The following is a 20723-nucleotide window of genomic DNA, read 5'->3' as shown; positions in this document are numbered from 1 at the left end:
CCCCCCCCCCCGTCCACATCCCTGGATGAGCTGAAGCTCCGCCCCATACCCCATCCTGCCCCAGCTGTGCAGTGCCTGCCCCAGCACCAGCCCCACTCCCTCTCTCACCACAGGGACCTTGGTCTGCCTTGTCCATGCCCTTTCCTTCCCCGACAACAGACTTACCAGCTGAATGCTGCCCTCCATGCTGCTGGGTCACATAATGACAATTGGATCAGAATCAGCCAATATGGCTCATTAAAAATCAGCCAACAGTATCAGCCCAAAAAAATCTCTATCAGTGCACCTCTAGATAACATGGCCCTGCCCTGAGCACATTGGACTGCTGCACAGCCAGATCTGGGTACATGGGGTGGGGCCAGCGTACAGCTGGATCTCAGCACACAGGATCAGGCCAGTGCACAGTGCAGTAGCACCCCACGTGCTGATCCTGCACAGAATCCAGCCTGTAGACTGATCCCATGCCACTCGTCCAAGCCCATGGGGCTGGAAGGTTGGGCACCACTGACCCAGATGATTGTAAGAGCTACTACTAGTCTCAAGACCTTTGAAATGGAGCTATATGGAAAGTAGGGCCTAGATGCTTTTATTACTTTATTTACCAAGCAGTGTACGGCTTCCATGCCAGAACAGAGCAGTAGTACTAGAAAAAGACCCAATTCTTAAAGAGACCGTCCCAGAACCACCCATCCTGGCTTTTAAACAAGCACCGAACCTCGCTAACCTCATCACCAGAAGAAAACTTCCTACAGCCCAAAACACACCAAATGGATCCAGAACATGCCACGACAAGAAATGTAAAACCTGACTACAATATCTCCACCACTCCCACAATTACTACACCCCACAACAGAGCCATCAGCTTTCCTGGATCTTACAGCTCCAGACATGTAATACATCTCATTCAATGCAGTAAATGCCCTGATGGAAAATACATAGGAGAGACCAAAGAACAACTGCGTACCAGAATGAACGCACGCTGGAAATCTATCAAAGACAAGAATACCCAATTACCCACATTTCTCACAAGAAAACCACTCTCTCTACAATCCCTCAGTTCTAATCTTCAAAGGGAATTTACAAGACACCTTTCACAAATGAGCCTACGAGCTTCACTTCATCAACCTACTGGATACAAAAAATTATGGACTAAATATAGACCTTGGATTTATGACACATTATAACCTGCCTAAGACCTGACTCCCCAGGTACCCCTCTACTATTTGCCAGTTATATTCATTCCCCAGCCCCCTCCCTTCCACCTCCCTTCTCCCCGCTCAATCTCCTATTTACATTGACTCCTATTTACATTGTCACCGACTGACTTTCTTGCACGCATACCAGCCTCTGGCTTCTTTTCTATTCAATCCATCTAGGAAGAGCACAGACCAACTGCAGATGCTTCCTCAGCCTGATGAATGTGTCCGAAGGTTTGCAAAAAAGAATTATTTCCAACTATTTGAGTTGGTCTAATAAACAATATCAGATTTACCCAAAAAACCTTGTTTGCCTATGTCCTTAAACCAACTCTGCTACAACCTACACTACTAGAACAGAGTAGTAGAACATTTCAGGTGTTCAGCTATGGCTTCAGAAACACAAATTTCAGACCCACTTGAAACTTTTGCTAAAGGTTGCTCACAGCACCCATAAGAACCACATGCCAATAGCTCCAAATGGTCCATTCAAGCTGGATGTCTGGCTTGCAATACATTGTCTTGTACACAGTTCACTATAGAAACAGGTGTGCCTCAATCATGCTATGGGCAACTAAGCTTGGGAGGACCTTCACCTTGGTTCCCATGACATTTCTGGTGCCTACACAAGAACAAGGTATTACCTCCTTACATCAAAGCTTTTTGGCATAACTTTAAAATTGGAAAGCATATTTGAGGGTTTTGGCCCCACATTTATGCAACATACTGAAACACAATACATCTGAAATCCTTTTACATCAGAAAGATGTGAGCAGATATGGACAATGAATGGGCACAAGGAGTAATTGAAAAACAACAGCAGAAAGGTGATAGTGACAGATGTGATAAAACCTTGGAAGATTCCCAAGGCAAGGACAGGGACAGGGACACACACACACACACACACACACACACACACACACACACACACACACACACACAGAGTATAGGAGAGGGGATGAGTGACAGAATTAGGACCTGGATGCACGTCACACTTAGGACATGCTAACTGCACTAAAAATGCTAGTGTCTGAGCATTTGAGCAGCAAAACACATGCCAAGTGCCATCCTAGGGTAGCAAAGTGAGGACTTTTCTGGCACGGAGTATTTCCAGATTGTATTACCTGACCAACAGGTCTCACGAGGTATGCAGGAGCAACACTGAGCAGAGAGAGAAGTAATCCAGGTGTGAATGCTGGCACCAGAATCACTCCTCTCCTCTGAGAGGATTTATCTGCCATCCAGCAGTACAGCAATAAGTGAAGGCTAGCTAAAAACATGTGTGAGTTGCTACCTAGCTGGGGCCTGCCTGGGGACCTGGACTCCCTTTCTGCACTGCCACATTATATCAAGACCTGTGAGGATGGCTCACACCTTTTATTTTTTGGTGGGCCCTGTATAATGGTGGCCATCTTCTTCTGAGGGAGAAAAGGAGCGTGCCTTATACATTTATTCATCCAGGAACAACTGAAAGAATAGAACTGGGGCATACAAACTAGAGTGTCAGCTGCTGGATTTTGAGGGAGCTGTGGCAATTATCCACTAGTTGAGGACCTGGTGCCTTCCTACCCAAAGGTAATTCCCTCATTCCCGAATCAGACATTGTTGGACCAAAAACTGAGGCTGCTTCCAAAAACAGAAATGAATGCATTCAGAAAATGGGGACTTCTCATTGAAACAAGGAAATTTGCGTCTGAAAACCAAGGCAACTTTCAGTTTAGCTTATCAGTACTTAAAAGATGCACTGCAAACAGCATCTGTCTTATCCTTTCCCACATGATTCAAGAGTCTAATTCAACCAATTTTCAACTTGCTTAGGCAGCGCTCAATACACTGAAAATTCTGCTCTTAATTTGGACCTGCCCGGAGCAGCATCCATTGCTGCTGCAAGATGCCCACATCAGCGTATCTGAAAATAGGGCTCTCTTAGCTCTGATGTAACGGGATGTAGGTAATCAGCCCAGCCTTGCTCTCGGCACTGCTGCTCTGCAAAGCACTCCTTCTCTGTGAGTATCTGCATTGCAAGTTATTTTTCCTCAGACTCATTAGTTTGCATTTTACTTGACTGCATCTCATTTTGTTATTTTCTAGACCATGGTTCGAGTCTCTCCAGGCCTCTTTATATTATTTCTGCCTGGTATCTGAAAGACCTGGTATCATTTGCAAATAAAATTACTGTGCTTTGCATCACTGAAAGCTGAGCTAGAGAGGAGAGGATGGCCTTGCCATTGTGGCACAATACAGAGCTCCGGAGACCAGGGAGCAGTTTCCAAGACAGCTACTGTCTCCCTGCATTACCTTGAATAGTCACAGAAAGAAAAACTGAGTCACACAGGTACTATGCAGGTGAAGCTGTAATGACTTCACAGCTTCCTGGAACTCTACAGCAGCAGTAGGGGTGGATCTCAGAGCGGTCAGCCCCTGCTGCGTGCATGGCTATCACTTGGGTTAAAAGAGCCACGACACTGGGCAGTATCCTGATCTTCTCTCTAGGCTTTGTGTTAACACTAGAGGGCAATGTAGCCACACAAACGAGCCTTTAGAGCCAGGACAAAATTCATTCAGAATTCAAATTTAGCTACAGACCCAGTCCTGATGGGAGGAGCTGGAGGTGCTGGGCACCTCTCAGGGTTTGGCTCACAGCTAGCGGAGGAGAACCTTAGGCAGGAAAACAGTGCTGTTTGTATTCAGCAGAGGGTATTAGGCTCACATCTTCACTAGTGAGGCCAAAGCAATCCTCCCTTCCCTCTCTCTCTAGGATGTTAGGAGGCTTAAGTATCAAGCACACTGGATGAAAGACATTTTGATTATTATGGTTAGATAAATGCATAAAGTCCAGCCAGAACAACAAACCCAGCCACTGGACCTTGCCCCTAAATTCAGAGCATCATTGCTGCTATTACCTGTTATTTAAGGTTTATTTCGGTCCACTTGATGGTACACAGCAATCTGTACACCCCCTGAGTCCACAGCCATAGATTATGCCCAGTGTCCACCCTTCAATTTAAAACTGCAGTCCTGAATCCTTAGCTTTCATTTAAAACTTGTATTTTTCTAGCACGTGGGATTGCGAATGTAACATTCCAAAACAAAGCAAGCACAAAACTGTTGGATCCTGGATGATGGATGAGAGTGCTAAGGTGTCGGCTGCCCCTATTAACCCAGTGGCTGTTTGCTCTGAAACCTAACAATGATAATTTAAATAATCAGTCTTATTCACTGCTGATCATTTTCACACAAATATCTAGCCAATGTGCCAATCTCTCAAAGTGTCTCCCATTCTTCCTGGCTGCCAGCTGTTCTTGAGCCAGCTAACAACTTCTACAATGCAGCCTAAAGCTCTGTGGCACACTGAAAATTAACGGGTACCATAAAACATATCACACAAGATCTTCAGCTGGTATAAACTGGCACTGGCTAAGGATATGGCCCGTTGAGCATAACATAAGCACGAAGAGCAGACAGAATTCTATACTGAATGGATCATTCATTTCCACATTTAATTCAATAAAGAGCTGCTTTCCCCCACCACACATTTACACTTTTGCAGTATTTCTACTCTGCTGGTCACTAGAAACCAAAAGCCCCTTGCAGCAAAATTTAAACCCAGCTTGCTCCAGAGTACACTCTTCTCCAGTATAATTTTAGTTCATTTTTCAATGAAAAGTGCATTCCCTTAGCCCACCACATGTGTCCAAAAAGATCTACTCTTTATAAAGCCCACCTTCCCATGGAGGTTAGTCTGTAAAAAGCCTTATAAAGCTGGCAATCATTGACCCAAAATAAAGTAACCTCAGAAAACTCTGGCCAAGTTGTCCTCTTTGTTCTCCTCCAGTAACCAGACCCCATTAAGGAGCCTGAGTCTGCTGCTTCCAGGCCCTTTGGCTCAAGCAGCTGAGGCTCACTGCTGTTCAATTCCCGCCCAAGACAACTCTTCCATAAGGACATCATAGCTGGGATTGGTTGTGCAGTCAGGAGATTCTTGCTGTTCATGATGATGGGACTTACCCCTGGTTTGTGCCCCACTCGTTCCGGATACAGAGATGTTTGTGCACGGGGTCCTTCATGTAACCTTCATAGCAAAGGCACTCACCTAAGAACAAGAAAGAGGACATAAGGGAGTATGAATGGTACCAGCTGCTGCTGGAGGCAGGATGCTGAACTAGATGAACCAAGGGTCTGATCTTCTCCTCCTAATCAAACCAGCTAAGGAGGTGGCACTCACAGTAGACAGGTTCCCTGTGTCAGGAAAATCTGAAGGACAAAGAGCACAGATTACCTTCATCCCTGCCCTGGGATCGACAGCAGGTGCCACAACACGGAAGGAGATGAATCATCACTCTCATCAGAGGATCACCTTTCCTTTCCCCAGAAATTACCACAGCAGTCAGTGCCAGTCCCCAACTCCTGCTTTAAAGGTTGGTAGCTCCACACAAACAGCAAGTCTTCCATGCTTAGTAGCTCTTTTGCCCTCACCAGCTCAGAGACCGTTTCTTCAAGAGGGAGAACCAGCAAATATCACAAATAGTAGTGCAGCAGGAAAAAAAGCTCACTTGCTCACTCGCTCACTTGCACACACACACTTGAATATAGTATTAAGAAAATTACATAATGATTGCAAACAGGAGGGCTATTTAATCTCCCATGTTTGTGCTACAGCCAGAGGGGCTGTGTCAAGGAACCACAAGAGAGAAGATGGGCATAAGAGGAAACACATACAAATGGTGAGCATCCTTTTGTGGGCAGCATGCAGCCATCGCAAAGCCAATGACAAAGGACAGTTGAACCACTGTACTGCCTACTCTCCTCCTTTCCCTGCCCTCTTTGAAGCATTCCCCAGGGCAACAGAAAGCACATAGTCCTTTCACTCCCTTGAGAATCTGGGTTGTCATTCTGACTCCAATATATGCTGCACAAAGAGGTGAAGTCCCTTACTCCCTTCCGGGCTTCTGCCCTGAGCTGTGTACTAGGCTGACTGGACTCTTGGTTAATTACTATTTATAAACTGGTTTAACTCCCAGTCCAGCAAAACATTTAAGCACACACTTAACTGTAAGGACTGTGATGGGATTACTTACAGGCCCAAAGCCACGGATGTGTTTAAATGCTTTACTGGAAGAAAATGCTACAGACAACGTAACGATGGAGAAATTTAATGTACACGTGGCAGGGAAACCCACAGTTAAGAGTAAAGTTGTCTTTGATCAAATTAAGATTGTGTATGTAACGACTGCTGATTGGGCTTACACCTTTATATCTTATGTTACAACATACCTTATATGGTCCTGTGACAGTAACTCTGGGAATATTTGGCTAACATTTTCAAATGTTAGACACTTAAGTTAGATTCCTAAATCGACATTTAGACACTCTGTCTAATAGCCTGCCTTACATGACTGGTTTGCGGCTGTCCAGTGCTTTTGAAAACAATCAAGCTATTACTTAGGAACCCAGGTATGGATTTATGAGCCTATCTTTAGACATCCAAGTCGTGGCCAGCTTTCTGATTCTGGTGCAATACTAATGCTACTATTTTCCTCCCACTGGATTTATTTTAAATGAAAGTAAAATGCCTGATTGATGGCACACTAAAATAAAGAATGGACTGTACAAAATTCTATTTCACTCATAACCTTTCCACGATTCCTTATTCCCATTCAGCCCTCAAATACTATAAGAGTCAGGTAACCTTGAATGGTGTCACTACTTCCACTACCTGGATAAAATCAACTCCATGCAAAAGTCTACTAGATGGCTACCATCTTGGCTGGGACTGTGGATTGGAACCGGAGGTGCTAGGGGTCAGGGAAGCAGTTACAGTTGGCACTAAATACGACCTACAGCTAGGAGGTGTAATAGGTGCGTCTTCTCTGTGAATGGAGTGCAGAGGAAACTACCCAACAAACAATGAGTGCCATGAATGGAAGATGTGCATGCCCTTGAATTCCCACTTCAGCTACAAGAGGCCAACTTCACCCCTTGTTCATGGCTGAATCTGAAACACCAAAGTCTTTGTGGGAAGGACTGGTGCAGTATGAGTTTGGGGCAAAGGTTCTCCCTGGATACTCCATCAGAATCAGTTCACATATCCCTGCTTTTAGATGGCTAATTGCAGCACAAACTTACTCTGAGTCAGTTTGCTCTGGGTATAAGTTAGGCAGCAGAGAGTATAGCCCAGAGTCAATACTGTCCAAAGAGTATGAAGTCCATAAGGACAAAGCAACCTCTTGCTATTAAAGGGCCATGCACCTATAAGATATATATGTAAGGCCTCTGGATTTTACTCCCCCACCTTGTAATGGATGTCTAATGCTTCCCCAAGCAAGGAGTGTTGGAGGGACTGCATCTGCTGTGACAGATGGTTGTGAATGCATGGAACGCTGATTCTGTAGCAAGCAGAGGCATCCAACACGGAAGTGAGTCGTAACTGTAAAGACAGGAAGAGTCCAAGACAGTCTGCAGGTACAAACTGAACAGACAGGAGAGACTGCTCTGTATTTGATAGTGGCTTAAGCTTGGAGCAGCAACAGCAAACTCACTGAAATTGTGCTGGGTGTGCATCAGCACAGCATTTGCCTGACTGCCTACAAAGAGGAGATGATGCTTTGCAGTTGGGAGACTGGTTAAGAACTCAGAAAACTAGGGTTCATTTCCTTGCTCTGCCACAGACTTCTCATGTGACCTTGACCAAGTCACTTAGCCTCTGTGTCCTTCAATTCCTGACCTGTAGAACTGAGACAAGACACCTCCTCTCTTTTCTAGATTTAGACTGCATCTTTGGGGGATGGGCTGCTCCCCACATACACCTGGCATAACAGAGCCCCTGATTCTGGCTGGAGATTCTGCAGACTAGTGTAATATCATCAGCAACAACAACAAAGGAGGAGGCGGCTGATTTCTACCTGCAGCTATTCCCAGTGGGGGTTGCTCCAGCATAAGTGAGAGGAGAGCAGTTCATTAATTTGAATATGGGGAGAAAGGCTGTGGATAGCATAGCATGTCTAGAAAGAGATACGGAGATGTGACCAGCGCTTGAAAATGGAAACTTGCATCTTTGCTGCACGGATCAAACCCAACCCCAGTCAACCACTCCCAAGAGTCAGGGGAGCACTGAGCATATTTCTCAGTGTTTCCCTGAAATAAGCTGGTGAGCAACATCCTATTCTTGGTGTGCCTGGTTGCAGCTTGCTCAGAGGGGATGAGGCATGGAGCCTGAACTGCCATCAGCCCAAGAGCTTCTCTCAAGCTGGGAGCAAGTTGCAGCAAGGTGAAGCTAATGCCACCCCTGCTGGTCCATGGATGAAGAGAGGGCTTCAATTTCCAGACAGAACAATCCCCAGCACAATATTCACTCAGGACTCTGATGGCTCAGTGGAGAAATGGTGAACTGGACACAGGGCAACACGCAGTTCAGCTGACCTTGTATCCTACATGCTATATCTCCTCTCATGTCAACAGGCAAAACAAAAACTAAAAGCAGGCCAACGGGCAGGCTTTCAGCCGATACAAGTGATCTGGCTCCGCTGAATTCAATGCACATTGTCCATGCCAAGTGATGATCAGGCTTACAATAACCAACTTGTCAAAATGTTTGCAGCATTAACCAGAAAAATGCACATCACCTCCCCTTACACATCCACACTTCTTCTGGCAGGAGTATTCCAGATTCACACCACAGTAAGGACACTGAGACTTGAATCTGGTCCAGCTTTATGGTAAAATACTGTGACACTGTTTTCTTATACAGAAAGGTTTTGTAAGATTTTGTTACTGCAGTGTAGATCACACCCAAAAGCAAACTGTGAGAGAATGAATAACTGGGAATGAACCCAGATGAGGCACTAGGGACAATGAGAGACATATGCGCATTTTGATAAGAATGGATGATTTCACTAAAGGAAAAAAACAAGGAGCAGAAACAACTGCAGAATAGCAGGGGGTCCTGCCTCCTCCCAGCAGTGCTGGGACCTGCAAAGCTGGGATGTCTGGCTCAGGCCCCCCCTAGGCTCTCAGTTTGCTCAACTACAATGCAGTCTCTCTCCCTTGGCCCTTGATAGGTAGACATCAAAGGGACCAGTAGTGCAGAGGCAGCCTGTGGTCTTGGGTGATGATGCTTTTCAGTGAGACAGTAGATTAAAAAAATACAACACAGTGTTGGAAGTCGGGGGTTGGTAATGAAAACAGACTCCTACACTTTCTGTTTATTATGGAGACAACGAATAGAAGCATGGAGGGAGCTTTAAAAAAAGTTTTTACTGCAGATAGCAAGGGCTCTCCCAGAACAAAGCAGCAGCAAGAACAAAGTCACTGGAGCACTTAACTCCCTGCTGTCACCTCATGGGTTGATTCACTTGTTTTAAGCACATCTCAGCTTTTCCCTCTCATTTGAAGTACACTACCTTGAGTGATGGAGCCCTGCTGAAGAAGTCCTAACCTGGATCCCAATTTGTCCAGCATTCCTCTTTCTTTCAGGCCTGGCTACATCTAGTTACCACAAAAAGAGGATGCACCTTTGTCCTGGGAAGGGATGGGTTGCGTCTCACATGAGGTTGCCTTATCTGCATTTCTGCCATTGACATTATGGCTTGTGGACTGCATGCGATTATCCGATATTCTGCATTACCACTTGGGACTTACAAAGAGGTGAAAGACAGATGCAGACAAACAGATCTCCTCAGCTGCTGTAGGTGGGCAATGCTCCTTCCAATTCAGTCCTGTTCCATCAAGTTCAATGAAGCAGATTCTGGTGGAGCTGCACTGATTTACGCCAGCTGTGGCTCTGGCCCATTACTGGTACAAAACATTTGTGCCACAGCAATATTCTGCTCATAAACACCTTCACCTCAAAGAACTCAAGGTAGGATTTTCAAAGCGGTCAGCAACAACCTGACACAGCTCTCATTGACATCAGCAGCTGAACTCTAAATCATTGGTAATAATCCCACTGATCCAATGGGAGCAGAGACAGGCCAGCACTGAGAGCTTCTGAAAATCCCACCTTAGAAAGCTAAGCTCTCTCTGGCACTGCACCCTCCTTCATAGTAGCCACTGGGCCAGAGTCCCTGCAGCTGTGGATAGCACCTTGCAGCAGAAAGGTCTCTTATGCAGAGAGGCAGATTGGCCTGGGGGAAGGCTGAAAGCATTTCTATCACTGTCCCTCGTTAGGATTTGCCAGAGATAGAAGGCAGCTGTAGCATGTGGCTGTACCCAGCTGGCAGAGGCAGCTGTGGGATGCATTGGATTGACAAAATTCACCTTCCCTCAGCCACTTCCCCTGCCAAAAACATTGATACACCTTAATGTACTCAAGCCAAGTTGCAACCTGAAGGAAGGTAACGCTGGCTACAGTGTACTGGCAGGTGCAGAGAGAGCTGCTTCCCAGCCAAGGATGGGGCACATCCCCAAGCAACAGGACCACGGTGTGATGAGCTACAAAGCATTGGGAGCTGCAGGGGCCAAGGGGAAAAGGAAATGCCAGCTCCTGTCCCAGAACACCTCCCAAATGTGGGAGACTTAGTCTCTTTGCTCCCTATCCCCAAGCTCCCCTAAGTACCTGGCTCTCATCATGACACTATGGGCTCAGTAACACCACCTCTAGCTGCTCCCAGAACACTGCTGTGAAGTGTGGCTCGCTCACCCGCTTCTGCTCTGCACATGCTACCTCCTGGAAATAAGCCAACACAACTGCTTTATGGCAGCCCTGAGCACATACCAAGAAGCACAGCCAGGCAAGACAGACTGAGAGCCACATTAGACATGTGCTCCATGCTACAGTTAAATTCTGTCATCGCTGGGGGGGTGGCCCATGCAAAGCAGGAGCAAATGGATGGAACATGCTTCACAGGAGGGCTCTCAGCAACAGCACAGAGGTAATGTGGCCGTGCCCTGTGCATCTCAGCTTAGCTAGCTACAGGTGTCCTGAATTTCTCCATCTGACTGCTACCTCAAGGCCTAGTAGCCTGATCTACATCCCTGTAGTCTTGTGTTGGCATTACGCACAGTGTTAATGATGTGTACTAGGTTAATTTCATGCACCACGTGGATGGGATACCTGCATCCATGTTGTTCATACTCCTTTTGCACTCACAAATGGTGAATGACTGTACCCCCCTCTTTACAGGCTGTGGCTACAGCTCTACCTATTTGAATGACAGCTATAGTTGTATAGAAATGGAAGGGAACAAAGGCAAGATACAGCCCCGAATCAAGCCTCACTTCCCTCCTCCTGCAGAACAATAGAGAGAAGGTTCAAAGCCTTGCACTGGGACCTCAGCAATCTACTTTTCATTCTGTGGCATGAAATACCAATCAAAGATTATAGGGACTTTTCTCACAGCTCACAGGTAGACCTGGTCTTGTTACATCTGAGCCCTCCCTTGACAAGCACTGTGGGAAAGAGGATAGAAATGAGTGATCCCTCACAGAAAGCTATCAGTGTTGTCAAAATAACCAGGGATCTAATATAAACAAGCACCTGATCCTTTATTGATCAGGATCAGGAAGACTTGGTCAGGTCTTCAAGTCCATACCAAAATTTTCATCCACAAGAGCAAGGTGCCCACTGGACTATGCAGCTGGTTGCACTCACAAGGTGCTCTTCAGATACAAATCAGTAGCCTTTAAAATGACCCCAGAGGCCAAACCTGTCATACATGACCAGTAGTTAATCTCACTGATCCCATTCAGGCCAAGAGAGACAGATCCTACATACCAGTTTCTGGGTCACACTGGTGTTCACATGGATCCAAAAGTCGTCGGGCACACAGATCCAATGCCCAGGGCCCGCTGGAGTTCTGCTGGGAGAAGAGGACAACCTGTGCTGGGTTCAACCAGTCACTGGCATCTAGCTGGCTGCCCTCCAGCAGGATAAAGCGGCTTCCTGAAAGAGAAGCAAAGAGTGGAAAGGCTGGAACTACCATCACAGAGACAGGAAACTCCCCTCAAACCCATTGCAGTAACTAGGTCCTTCTCAAATCAAATTGTAAGAGAAATAAACCTCCTCACACATACAGCCTCTGTGCCAGGGGTGGTGACCCAGAAAGGGAGGCCTTTGCAAGTCGGCCTGCTCCAGCCCATAATTTCAGACCACTTTCCCAAAACGATCAGGCTCTCCTGGGATATTCCACACACATCAAGTTCCATATGACAATTGTTCAGCATCATAATGTTCCACTTGCCTGAAGGGACTCAGTATGCCAGAGGTGAGGCTTGGCAGGCCCATACACTTTTGATTCAGCATAACCCCTCATCCATTCCCCTCTTAGTCAGACAGTGGGAGGAGCAGTGGGAGAGAGGGAAGGGAGGAAGAGAGAGGGAGGTGTTTGCTTACCATCAGCAATGAGGTGCTCAGGAACATGCAGGGTGATCTTGACAATGAGTGGGCAGCTCATGTGGGACGAGCACACCAGGCTGATCACACAGCTGGTGACACTGATCAAAGTCAGAGTGGTCTTGTTCACAGGACTCCTGGGTGAGCCCACTGGAGCAGCAGAAGAGAGATACAGAGCAGAGGCATCAGAGTCACAGCATCAACTTCTTACATCAACATCACTAGAATATAGTCCTGAGAGATGCCCAACTCCCTCTCTTTCCACATGCTCCCACCTTCTTGTCAATAGCTTTGGATGCAGCAGAGAAGACCCTAAGGAGGCCATCTTCCCAAGCAAAGCCTTATCCCTTTATCCACCCAAAACCCCTTTGGGATCAAAGGAATCATAAGTAGAGAGCCTGCAGCTTTCCTTGAGCTGTCCTGGGTGGTAGGGAGGTAGTGATGCTAATAACAAAGTGGCTGTGCCCTTAAACACTTGCTGTAGCATTCCTTGCTATCAGCCCATGAGTCTGCACACATCAGGCTCCCAAAGATTATTAAAGGTGCTCCATGGACTGCTTAAACCTATTCAGCTTTTACAACTGGTTCTGTCACTGTCTCAGCTACAAATTTTGAGTGACAGCTTCTGTTCACATCCTCCAGCAGCTGGGAATCCTGTAATCTCTTACCTGCCCCCTCTCTGACATTTGGCCCAATACCTGAGCAGGGAAAAAGGCAACTCCATGATGTAATAGGAGTAGGGGAAAGAGGGTAAAACCACCTAAAACTTTCTTAACTTGAGGCCTAACAGCTATTAGAATCTTTCAGGGGTGGGAGAGCTGCTCTGAGGCATCCTGTAACATGAGTACATGTATGTGAAAGAAGCTATCCCGCAGGATGTCATGGGACCCAGATTTAGGGAGGAAATGGCTAGTTAGAAATCACACACAAATCTGCCTCACACCTACATAAATGATGCTCACCCCAAATCACTTTACAAATTACACCAGGTATCATTACTTCATCCTCAAGTGCCACGTGTAGTCGACAACACAGTAGTAGGAAGATGGCCAAACAGCACACTGCCTTCCAGTGAGAGGAGGGTACATTTTGAGGCCAAGACATTGGGTCAATTCCCACTCCCCTCCCCAAAACCTTCTGAAAAGGAAACTGGTCCAAATGCTTCTCTCAGTAGCAAATCTGTAAACCCAGAATAAGTCCAGTGAAGTCATTCTCTGAAGCCACTTTGAATTATGCACCAGCCTGAGAGCAGAATTCAGCCCCCACTTCCAACATTTTTACTGACGATGATTCTTTTCTTCTTCAATGGCTAGTTACACAAAAGTTTAGGTTTCACAACACTATTGTATATACCAGTGCATTGTACTGACTTGACTTTAAAGCAGGTCAGAGACAATCAGAAAAAAAGACAGATGCAGGTTTCATTTTTTTTCACCTTTCTGGACTTCCTTTGGATTTGTTTCTCAATGACAGCAACTTCCTAGGCTCCAGAGAATAGGTGCCACAGGATCTTGACTGTCCAAGGCAAATAGGACCTTGGCTTTTAATAGCTCATCTGAAGGAGTCACACAGAGAAAACTTACTTAGGTCTGAGTTGATCTGCCTTGAAAAGCTTCAGTCTGACTTCCTTGGACTTCTTATCAAAGGTATATGCCTAAATATTTATACTCCAGCTCTGACTCGCCATACATTTTAATTGCTACAATCTGGTGACTCCCAGGACAAAACTTCCAACTTCAATTCATAATACCTCTCCAGGATTGGGAAAGAACAACAAGAAACAGGAGGTACTCTGAACTGCAGTAGCCAAAGTGTTTAAAAAGGGGGGCTCTTTCCTTCCTCCTTCATATAGGACTACTAACACTGTTAGATTTTACTATGTATACATTTTTTCTTGCTAGTTAATTCCCAGTATTCAAGCCTGCCATTCCTGAGCAGGTTCAGAGGAGCTAGTCAAAAGCTAATTATAAGCTCAGAATACTGCACCCACCATAAACTGGATTCAGGCCAGAACGGGATGGTAAAACCATCTCGAATGGCACTGCTGGATGATTTCCTATCAAAACACAAAGGAGAAAGAATCTGTTCTCATAGCCCTGGAATTCTCTGCAGCGCTGGACATTCCTGACCATGAGACACTGCTGTTTCACAAGACCAAGGTGGTAGATGTCCCAGGTAAGGCACTAAAATGGTCCAAGTACTTCCCAAAGGGATGTACCTAGTGGACAGCAATGGGAACCTGCATCTTCACAAGAATCATTTCTCTCTCTGGTCCTTATCGTCATCCTCAGCATTCAATTAACTAGTTAGATGACGGTGACTCAAGTGACAATAGATGACACATTGTTCTACCCATCATTCCCCACATAAAACTCTATCACTGCCAACAAGATAGTCCAGTACCAGGATACAACTAGCTCTAGAGTTAAGAATAGGTAGCTGATACAACACCTGAGCAAGACAAAGGTGACACTGGGGACAAAGGAAAGTATTGTGAAGAGTGTGCCATGGCTGTTAAGTTTCCTCGGGTAGGAGCTGCACACGTGTAACTGGTAAATTCAGCCTATGATTTAAGGGTACTCTAACTACCCACTGGGTGTGTCTACATACTATGCATAATCTAATGCACAGTAAAGCATTAGCGTCTACATATACGCAGCAGTTACTGCATAGTAGATTAATCTAATGCACTATTTTCTAGTATCTGTAGATACAGGTACTAGAAATCGGCACATTAAACTAATGCACCAAAGTACACACATACATGCTGACTGGAAGCAAATTGCTCCCAGTCAGCCTAGGCAGCAGGGGGCCACAGGGAGCAAGGACAGCTGTCCCAGCTCAGCAAGATGCAGCCTCCCAGCCATGTGGAGATCAGGATCCATCCAGATTTCCATGTGGCTGGGAAAGCTGTCTCAGCTGGGAAGGACACTGCCTCCCAGCTATGTTGGATGGGTCTTGATCTCCACATGGTTGGAAGGCAGCTACCCACAGAGATCGGGACGAGCCCCCATACTCCCTGACAGCCCTGGGCTAGCATCTGGGGGAGCCTGGAGCTCCCCCTGGCTGCTGCAGACAGGCAGAGCAGGGCAAAGGCAGCCCTAAACTGAACTGCTCCCCACAGCAGCAAATTTGCTGTTCACAGTTGCATGTTCAGATGTGTGCAGGGGCCCAGTTTAATGTGCCTAAATATGCTGCGCATAAAATGCAGGCACATATGTAGATGTACCCCCAGATGCTAAACTCTTATGCAGCAGCATCTGTGACTAATATCGTAAAGCCTTCCACTCTTTGGAAATCCCTGTTAATGCACAATGCTGTAGCATGACTCCTAGATAACAGGCTGCCATGAGTAGTCAAGCCTGCTTTTTTTTTTTCCTTTCCTTCCCACAGAATACTGAATCAAGTTCAAGGTTTCAATCCCTATTTTGAAGGTCTTCTGTGGCTGAGGCACAAGACATAAAAAAAACTGATGTAAGAACAACCGTGTTTATCATTTTATTTATGGATGGTGTGGTCAATTATACTTCAGACGTTTCAGTTTCATATTCCCATCTATACAGAAAGGGTGGATTCTTATAATCGCTGCTCACTGCTTTCAAGTCAGGCTCTGTTGCCTTCTCTCTGCTTGCATATTGCCCATTGCTGATGACAGACTGACAATAAATGGCATTTTTTCAACTGGTTTCCCCTACCTGCTGGAGATTGTTTTATTAAAGCAACAGCAGTAATATGCCAAACAGAGAGGCACAGAGGCCACCCTTTGAAGCATGTTACTCATTAATATACAACAAATCCAGGGAGATGCCTGCAGCAAAATTTGAATGTATTTCATCCTCTACTGAGAAGATCTACCAAATAACATTATGCAGCTGGCTGACTGGTTAAGGATTAGATGATAGCGTAAGCATCTTCTGAATTGTGAAAATCCACTCTGGCTTGGATTCCTGACCTACACCACAAAGCATTCAGTGGGGGGAAGGGGGAACATCACAGCCACAGCTGGGGTTTATAAAGAACCCACAAGGCTGCACGTTTGTAGCATGGAGCCAGCTAAGGAAGAACAAGTTAAAGATAAAACAGAACTCAGCTGCCCCAGGAAGGGGAAAACCTCCAACTCTCTGCTGAACATTTTGCAGGGGGGACTTTGCTGCTTTATGGGAGTGGCACAAGTTGGCAGCAAGGATAAAGGCCAAGTCCTGGCCCTAATGAAGTCAATGAGCATTTTCACTATTGATTCTGGCATGACCAGAGTTTAGCCAGGAGCACTTACCACTATCTCTTGAAACCTTCATGCTGGATAGAGAGTGAGATACGAAAATGCACCCAGAGAAACAACTCTAACAGGACTCTATGCCCAGCAGGGATCTTTTCTCTTGTTGATTCAGCACCTCTGTTCCCCTGACCATAGTGTGCACACAGGTGCTCTTGTGCTCTCTTTTTCCCCTCTCCCTCTCTCACACACACACACAGCCTCCCTTCTTCCCACCCGAAACACATACCTCTACTGCGTCGTCGACTCCGGGATGGGTCAGTGTAAAACGTCAGCTGTGGGTCATTGTCAGCCTCTGTCCCAGAATCCCCTTCAGGATTTAGGAAAGCTGAGCCAGCTATAGTTAGAAAAAGACAGAATCCACAATAAAAACAAATAAATAAGGTACAAAACACTGGAAACACACTATAAACTTGGTCAACCTAACTTGCCTTTTACCCTGACAAGGTCCTAGCCCCAGGCATTTCTTCATGACAGTGGGAATTACCTGACAATGAAATCAGGACAACCCAGGCTACACAGAATTGTTGGGATTGTATGGGCTGAGTTGGGAACTCTCCCTGTAAGGAGTCTTGCTAAGAAGCCACAAGCTCATAGCTTCTCACCCCTAGTATTTTATGAACAGGAAACAACCACATTACAAAAGATACCCCCTATTCTCCCATACTTTGGCCCCAACTATGGGGTCCTACTTTTGCAGCCACTCTCCTTCTGGATGGTTAGTAATGTATGGGCTTCCCTTCAAAGGCTCTGAAATAGCCCATTTAGAAATGTAAGATTTCTTGGACATTTCCCTCCAGGCCAGACCTCTTACTGGAGGGCAATAGAGCTACACTTCCTTATTTCCTTAGTTATGCTAGCTTTTCACATTCTCCTTGTGCACTTGTGGATCCCAGTCTGGACCAGAAGTTCAAGCATCACAGTGCCTACTGCATTTTCTAGCCAGGTAAGAGCAAGTACTGATGAGCTCTGTGAGAAATGGCAGCCTTGAGAGTAACAGACCAAGCATGTAGATCCAAGGGGTTGAGATGAACTCCCCATGCTCATTCAAAGGACTCAGATGCTTGTCCCAACTTCAGAACCATTATTGAGACTATCACATTGGCATTACTATCACCAACACAGGCTGTGGCTGGCCAGAAGGTGCTATGGGAAACCCAAAGTGCTCCCCCTCTCCCTGCCCTATAAAGCATGAATTCTGCCCTGCTCTGCAGATGCCTACCATGACCCAACAAAACTACTATTTGTGCTAGTAGAGCCTCTTGGGGCAAGTTCCACTGCTGCAAATGCACTGGGTTGGGTCATACTGGTACAGTTACACCAACAGCTGAAATGGAGGCAAATCCTCAGCATAAATGAAGTCTCAGGAGCATCTAGCTGTGTTGCATGAACAGAAGTCCATGCCCTTCCCTTATTGCTTCCCAGGGTTACCTCTTGTTTTGTTATTGATCCGCTTCCGCTGGCTACTAGAGGTGTGGGACAACAAGGTGGCCTGCTGGTGATTGGTGTCCACAGGGCTGGTGGCAATGATGTTATCCTTGTACTTGTTCATCAAGGACAGCTTGGCATTGTCGCTTCCTGCACAGGAAGAATTTCATGCAAAAACGTTCAGAAGAAAACAAATAAATGAATAAATAAATGCAAGGCTTTAAAAAAAAAAACAAAGGTGAGCGAGAAGTCATTAATAAGCATGTGCATCCTTTCCAAGAGTCTGGGAGCGGGGACTAGAGACATCTCACATGGTGGACTGGCCAGCAAAACTTATGAGGTCCGTGCAGGGAGGGGAAGCAGGTTTCTTCCAACTCCAAAGCATATGGGGTGGTGCAAATGGGCAGAAAGTGGCCTCTCTCCATCGTAACCTGCAGCATGCTCACAGATCCCTGCCCTCTGGTGCCATCTGGCTCTAACAGTGCATTGCTACCACCAGTAAATCCAACAAGCAAGGAGTCTGTGGCAGAAGAAACACCTCATCAGGGATCTACCCTGCGGGGAAGGAATTCCTTCTGTGTCTACCATACTAACATAGCCTTGGTGTCAATGGCATGAGAGGCAATGCAGATTACAAGTAAATCTGGTGGAACCTAATGTCAGCATACTTCCTCCAGGGGTCCCACAGAGGGAGATTAACTGACTTGCTCAAGATCACTCAGAGTTTCAGTGGCAAGGCAAGGAAGTGAATCTGGATGTCCCAGCTTCCAAGCCACCACCCTCATGACTAGGCCATCTTTCTTCCCAGACCCCCACCAGGGAACCAGGGAAGAAGAGAAGCAATCATGGGAAGACCAGAAGTTGGTTAAGAGAACTGACCCTTTCCTCCTTGAGAAATGCTAGCAATTGGGCTGGACACTCCAACTTTATTTGGAGGCAACTTGCTGAGTCCGCCAATGGGCCCTTAGAGCTATCTATCTGTATGACCAGGTCAACAGAAACAAGGGGCCCCTGTGCCAATAGTGACACTTGACCCAGCAACATCACTACTACAAGCTGTTGTGTAGACAGGATCTAATTTGGCCACCATAACTTGGTACAAAGCACAGGCTGAGATTTTCCAAGCTGCCCAAACAAAATGGGTGGCCCATTTCCATGGATGGCTAAAATAAGTTGGACTGTCAGGCCCCTTTGGCAACTTTGGAAGCTTTGTCCTTGGATTTCCTATGTTCCCTCCCAGCTCCCAGAACAGTTTAGGTTCTTCTGCGTCTACAACAACTTCTTGCCGCTCATTGGGGGTTTCAGTCTGGTGACCCAGCATTTGTGACTGACAAGTGTTTCTTGCTCAGCCCCTGGAGGGAGGGGTGGCACATGTTTCTGCACTTGCACCTTTTGTTTTTAACATTTACTTATTTATAATAAAGGTTCAAAATGTCTCTCTCTCATCCCTCCCGCCTTGCTCCGCAAGGAACAAAGGCTTCTAGGACTGGGTGTGAAGCTTGAGGTGGAGAGCTGCATTTGCCAATATCACACACTGCCTTTTCCAATCTGCACGCTGGCTTAGGTGTCTGTGCAGGGAGAGGAAGGTCCTGGTATAGGTGCCCATGTTGACAGCCTGGCTCTGTGTTTAGCACTACCGGTGCTCTCCGCAATGCCACATCCCATAGCTGTCCATCTGCTGCTGCAGCTGGCTTCGAGGGAGCTCTAACCTATGGGGAGGGCCCCAAACAGGGCTCCAAGGGCACCTCACTGATGCCCCACATGCTGGAAAACCACAAACGAATGGCTTTACAGACTGCCCTCGATGTCTTTGCTGTGGCTCTAGGGTCAGGTCTGAAAACCTGCACAGGGAAAGGGATAAAGAGGTGCCATTTACATGACCCAAAACCCAGGGCTGGCAACAGCCCTGTTTACACAGGGAGAGGAAAAGAACTTGGGCAAGCCCAGACAGAGAGAAGCAGAGAAGTATGTTGAGGGCACATTGTGTGTCCCCCTGCCAACACACCTGGTGTGAGATCCATGCTGGACTTCTCATTACAGCCCTGCAGTGAGTCCAAGGTCCTGGTGACCTGACTGGCAAAGTCCTCACCACCATTCATGCACTCCCGCTGCAGGTGGTGCCGCAGGTCAGTGATGTCGTATTCGTAGCCATCCAGGATGGGCGTCTCACGGATGCTCAGGGTGCCACTGGAGTTATGCCCCTGCACACGGGCATTGCGCAGGCTCTCACGCCCATGGCCCCCAATCAAGACAGAGGGGATGTAGTGGATTTCATTGGCTGCTTCGGCGCTGGCACTCTTCTGGGGCTGCGGCACCCGACGCCGTTTGCACCATCGCCGACGGGTGTAGAGGATCAACACCAGGCACAGGATAGACAGCAGCAAGGCAATCATTCCCCCCTGGAGAGGAGACCAGAACAACAGGTATTAGCACCCAGTAACAGCCACACCCCCAGCTACTGTAGCTGAACAGCAAGTGGGACAAACAACCAAAGGGG

General features: G+C 46.7%; 1 protein-coding gene across 1 annotated transcript in view; it reads right to left on the bottom strand.

Moving 5' to 3' along the window:
* ASTN1 (astrotactin 1) overlaps positions 1–20723 on the bottom strand; it is a 154746-nt gene that overhangs the window by 110396 nt on the left and 23627 nt on the right. Inside the window, exons 4-9 of the mRNA XM_019528349.1 lie at positions 20232–20625; positions 18230–18376; positions 17028–17135; positions 12526–12675; positions 11908–12075; positions 5205–5289 (exon numbers count right to left, since the gene is read on the bottom strand). Of these exons, the coding sequence (XP_019383894.1) occupies positions 5205–5289; positions 11908–12075; positions 12526–12675; positions 17028–17135; positions 18230–18376; positions 20232–20625 (1052 nt within the window). The remainder of the gene's footprint in view (positions 1–5204; positions 5290–11907; positions 12076–12525; positions 12676–17027; positions 17136–18229; positions 18377–20231; positions 20626–20723) is intronic.

Source organism: Gavialis gangeticus, unplaced genomic scaffold (assembly GCF_001723915.1).
Source record: "Gavialis gangeticus isolate Ggan-Ray unplaced genomic scaffold, GavGan_comp1, whole genome shotgun sequence".
Lineage (NCBI taxonomy): Eukaryota > Metazoa > Chordata > Crocodylia > Gavialidae > Gavialis > Gavialis gangeticus.
The sequence above is the reverse complement of the archived record's forward strand: the minus strand, read 5'-3'. Positions and strand labels throughout refer to the sequence as shown.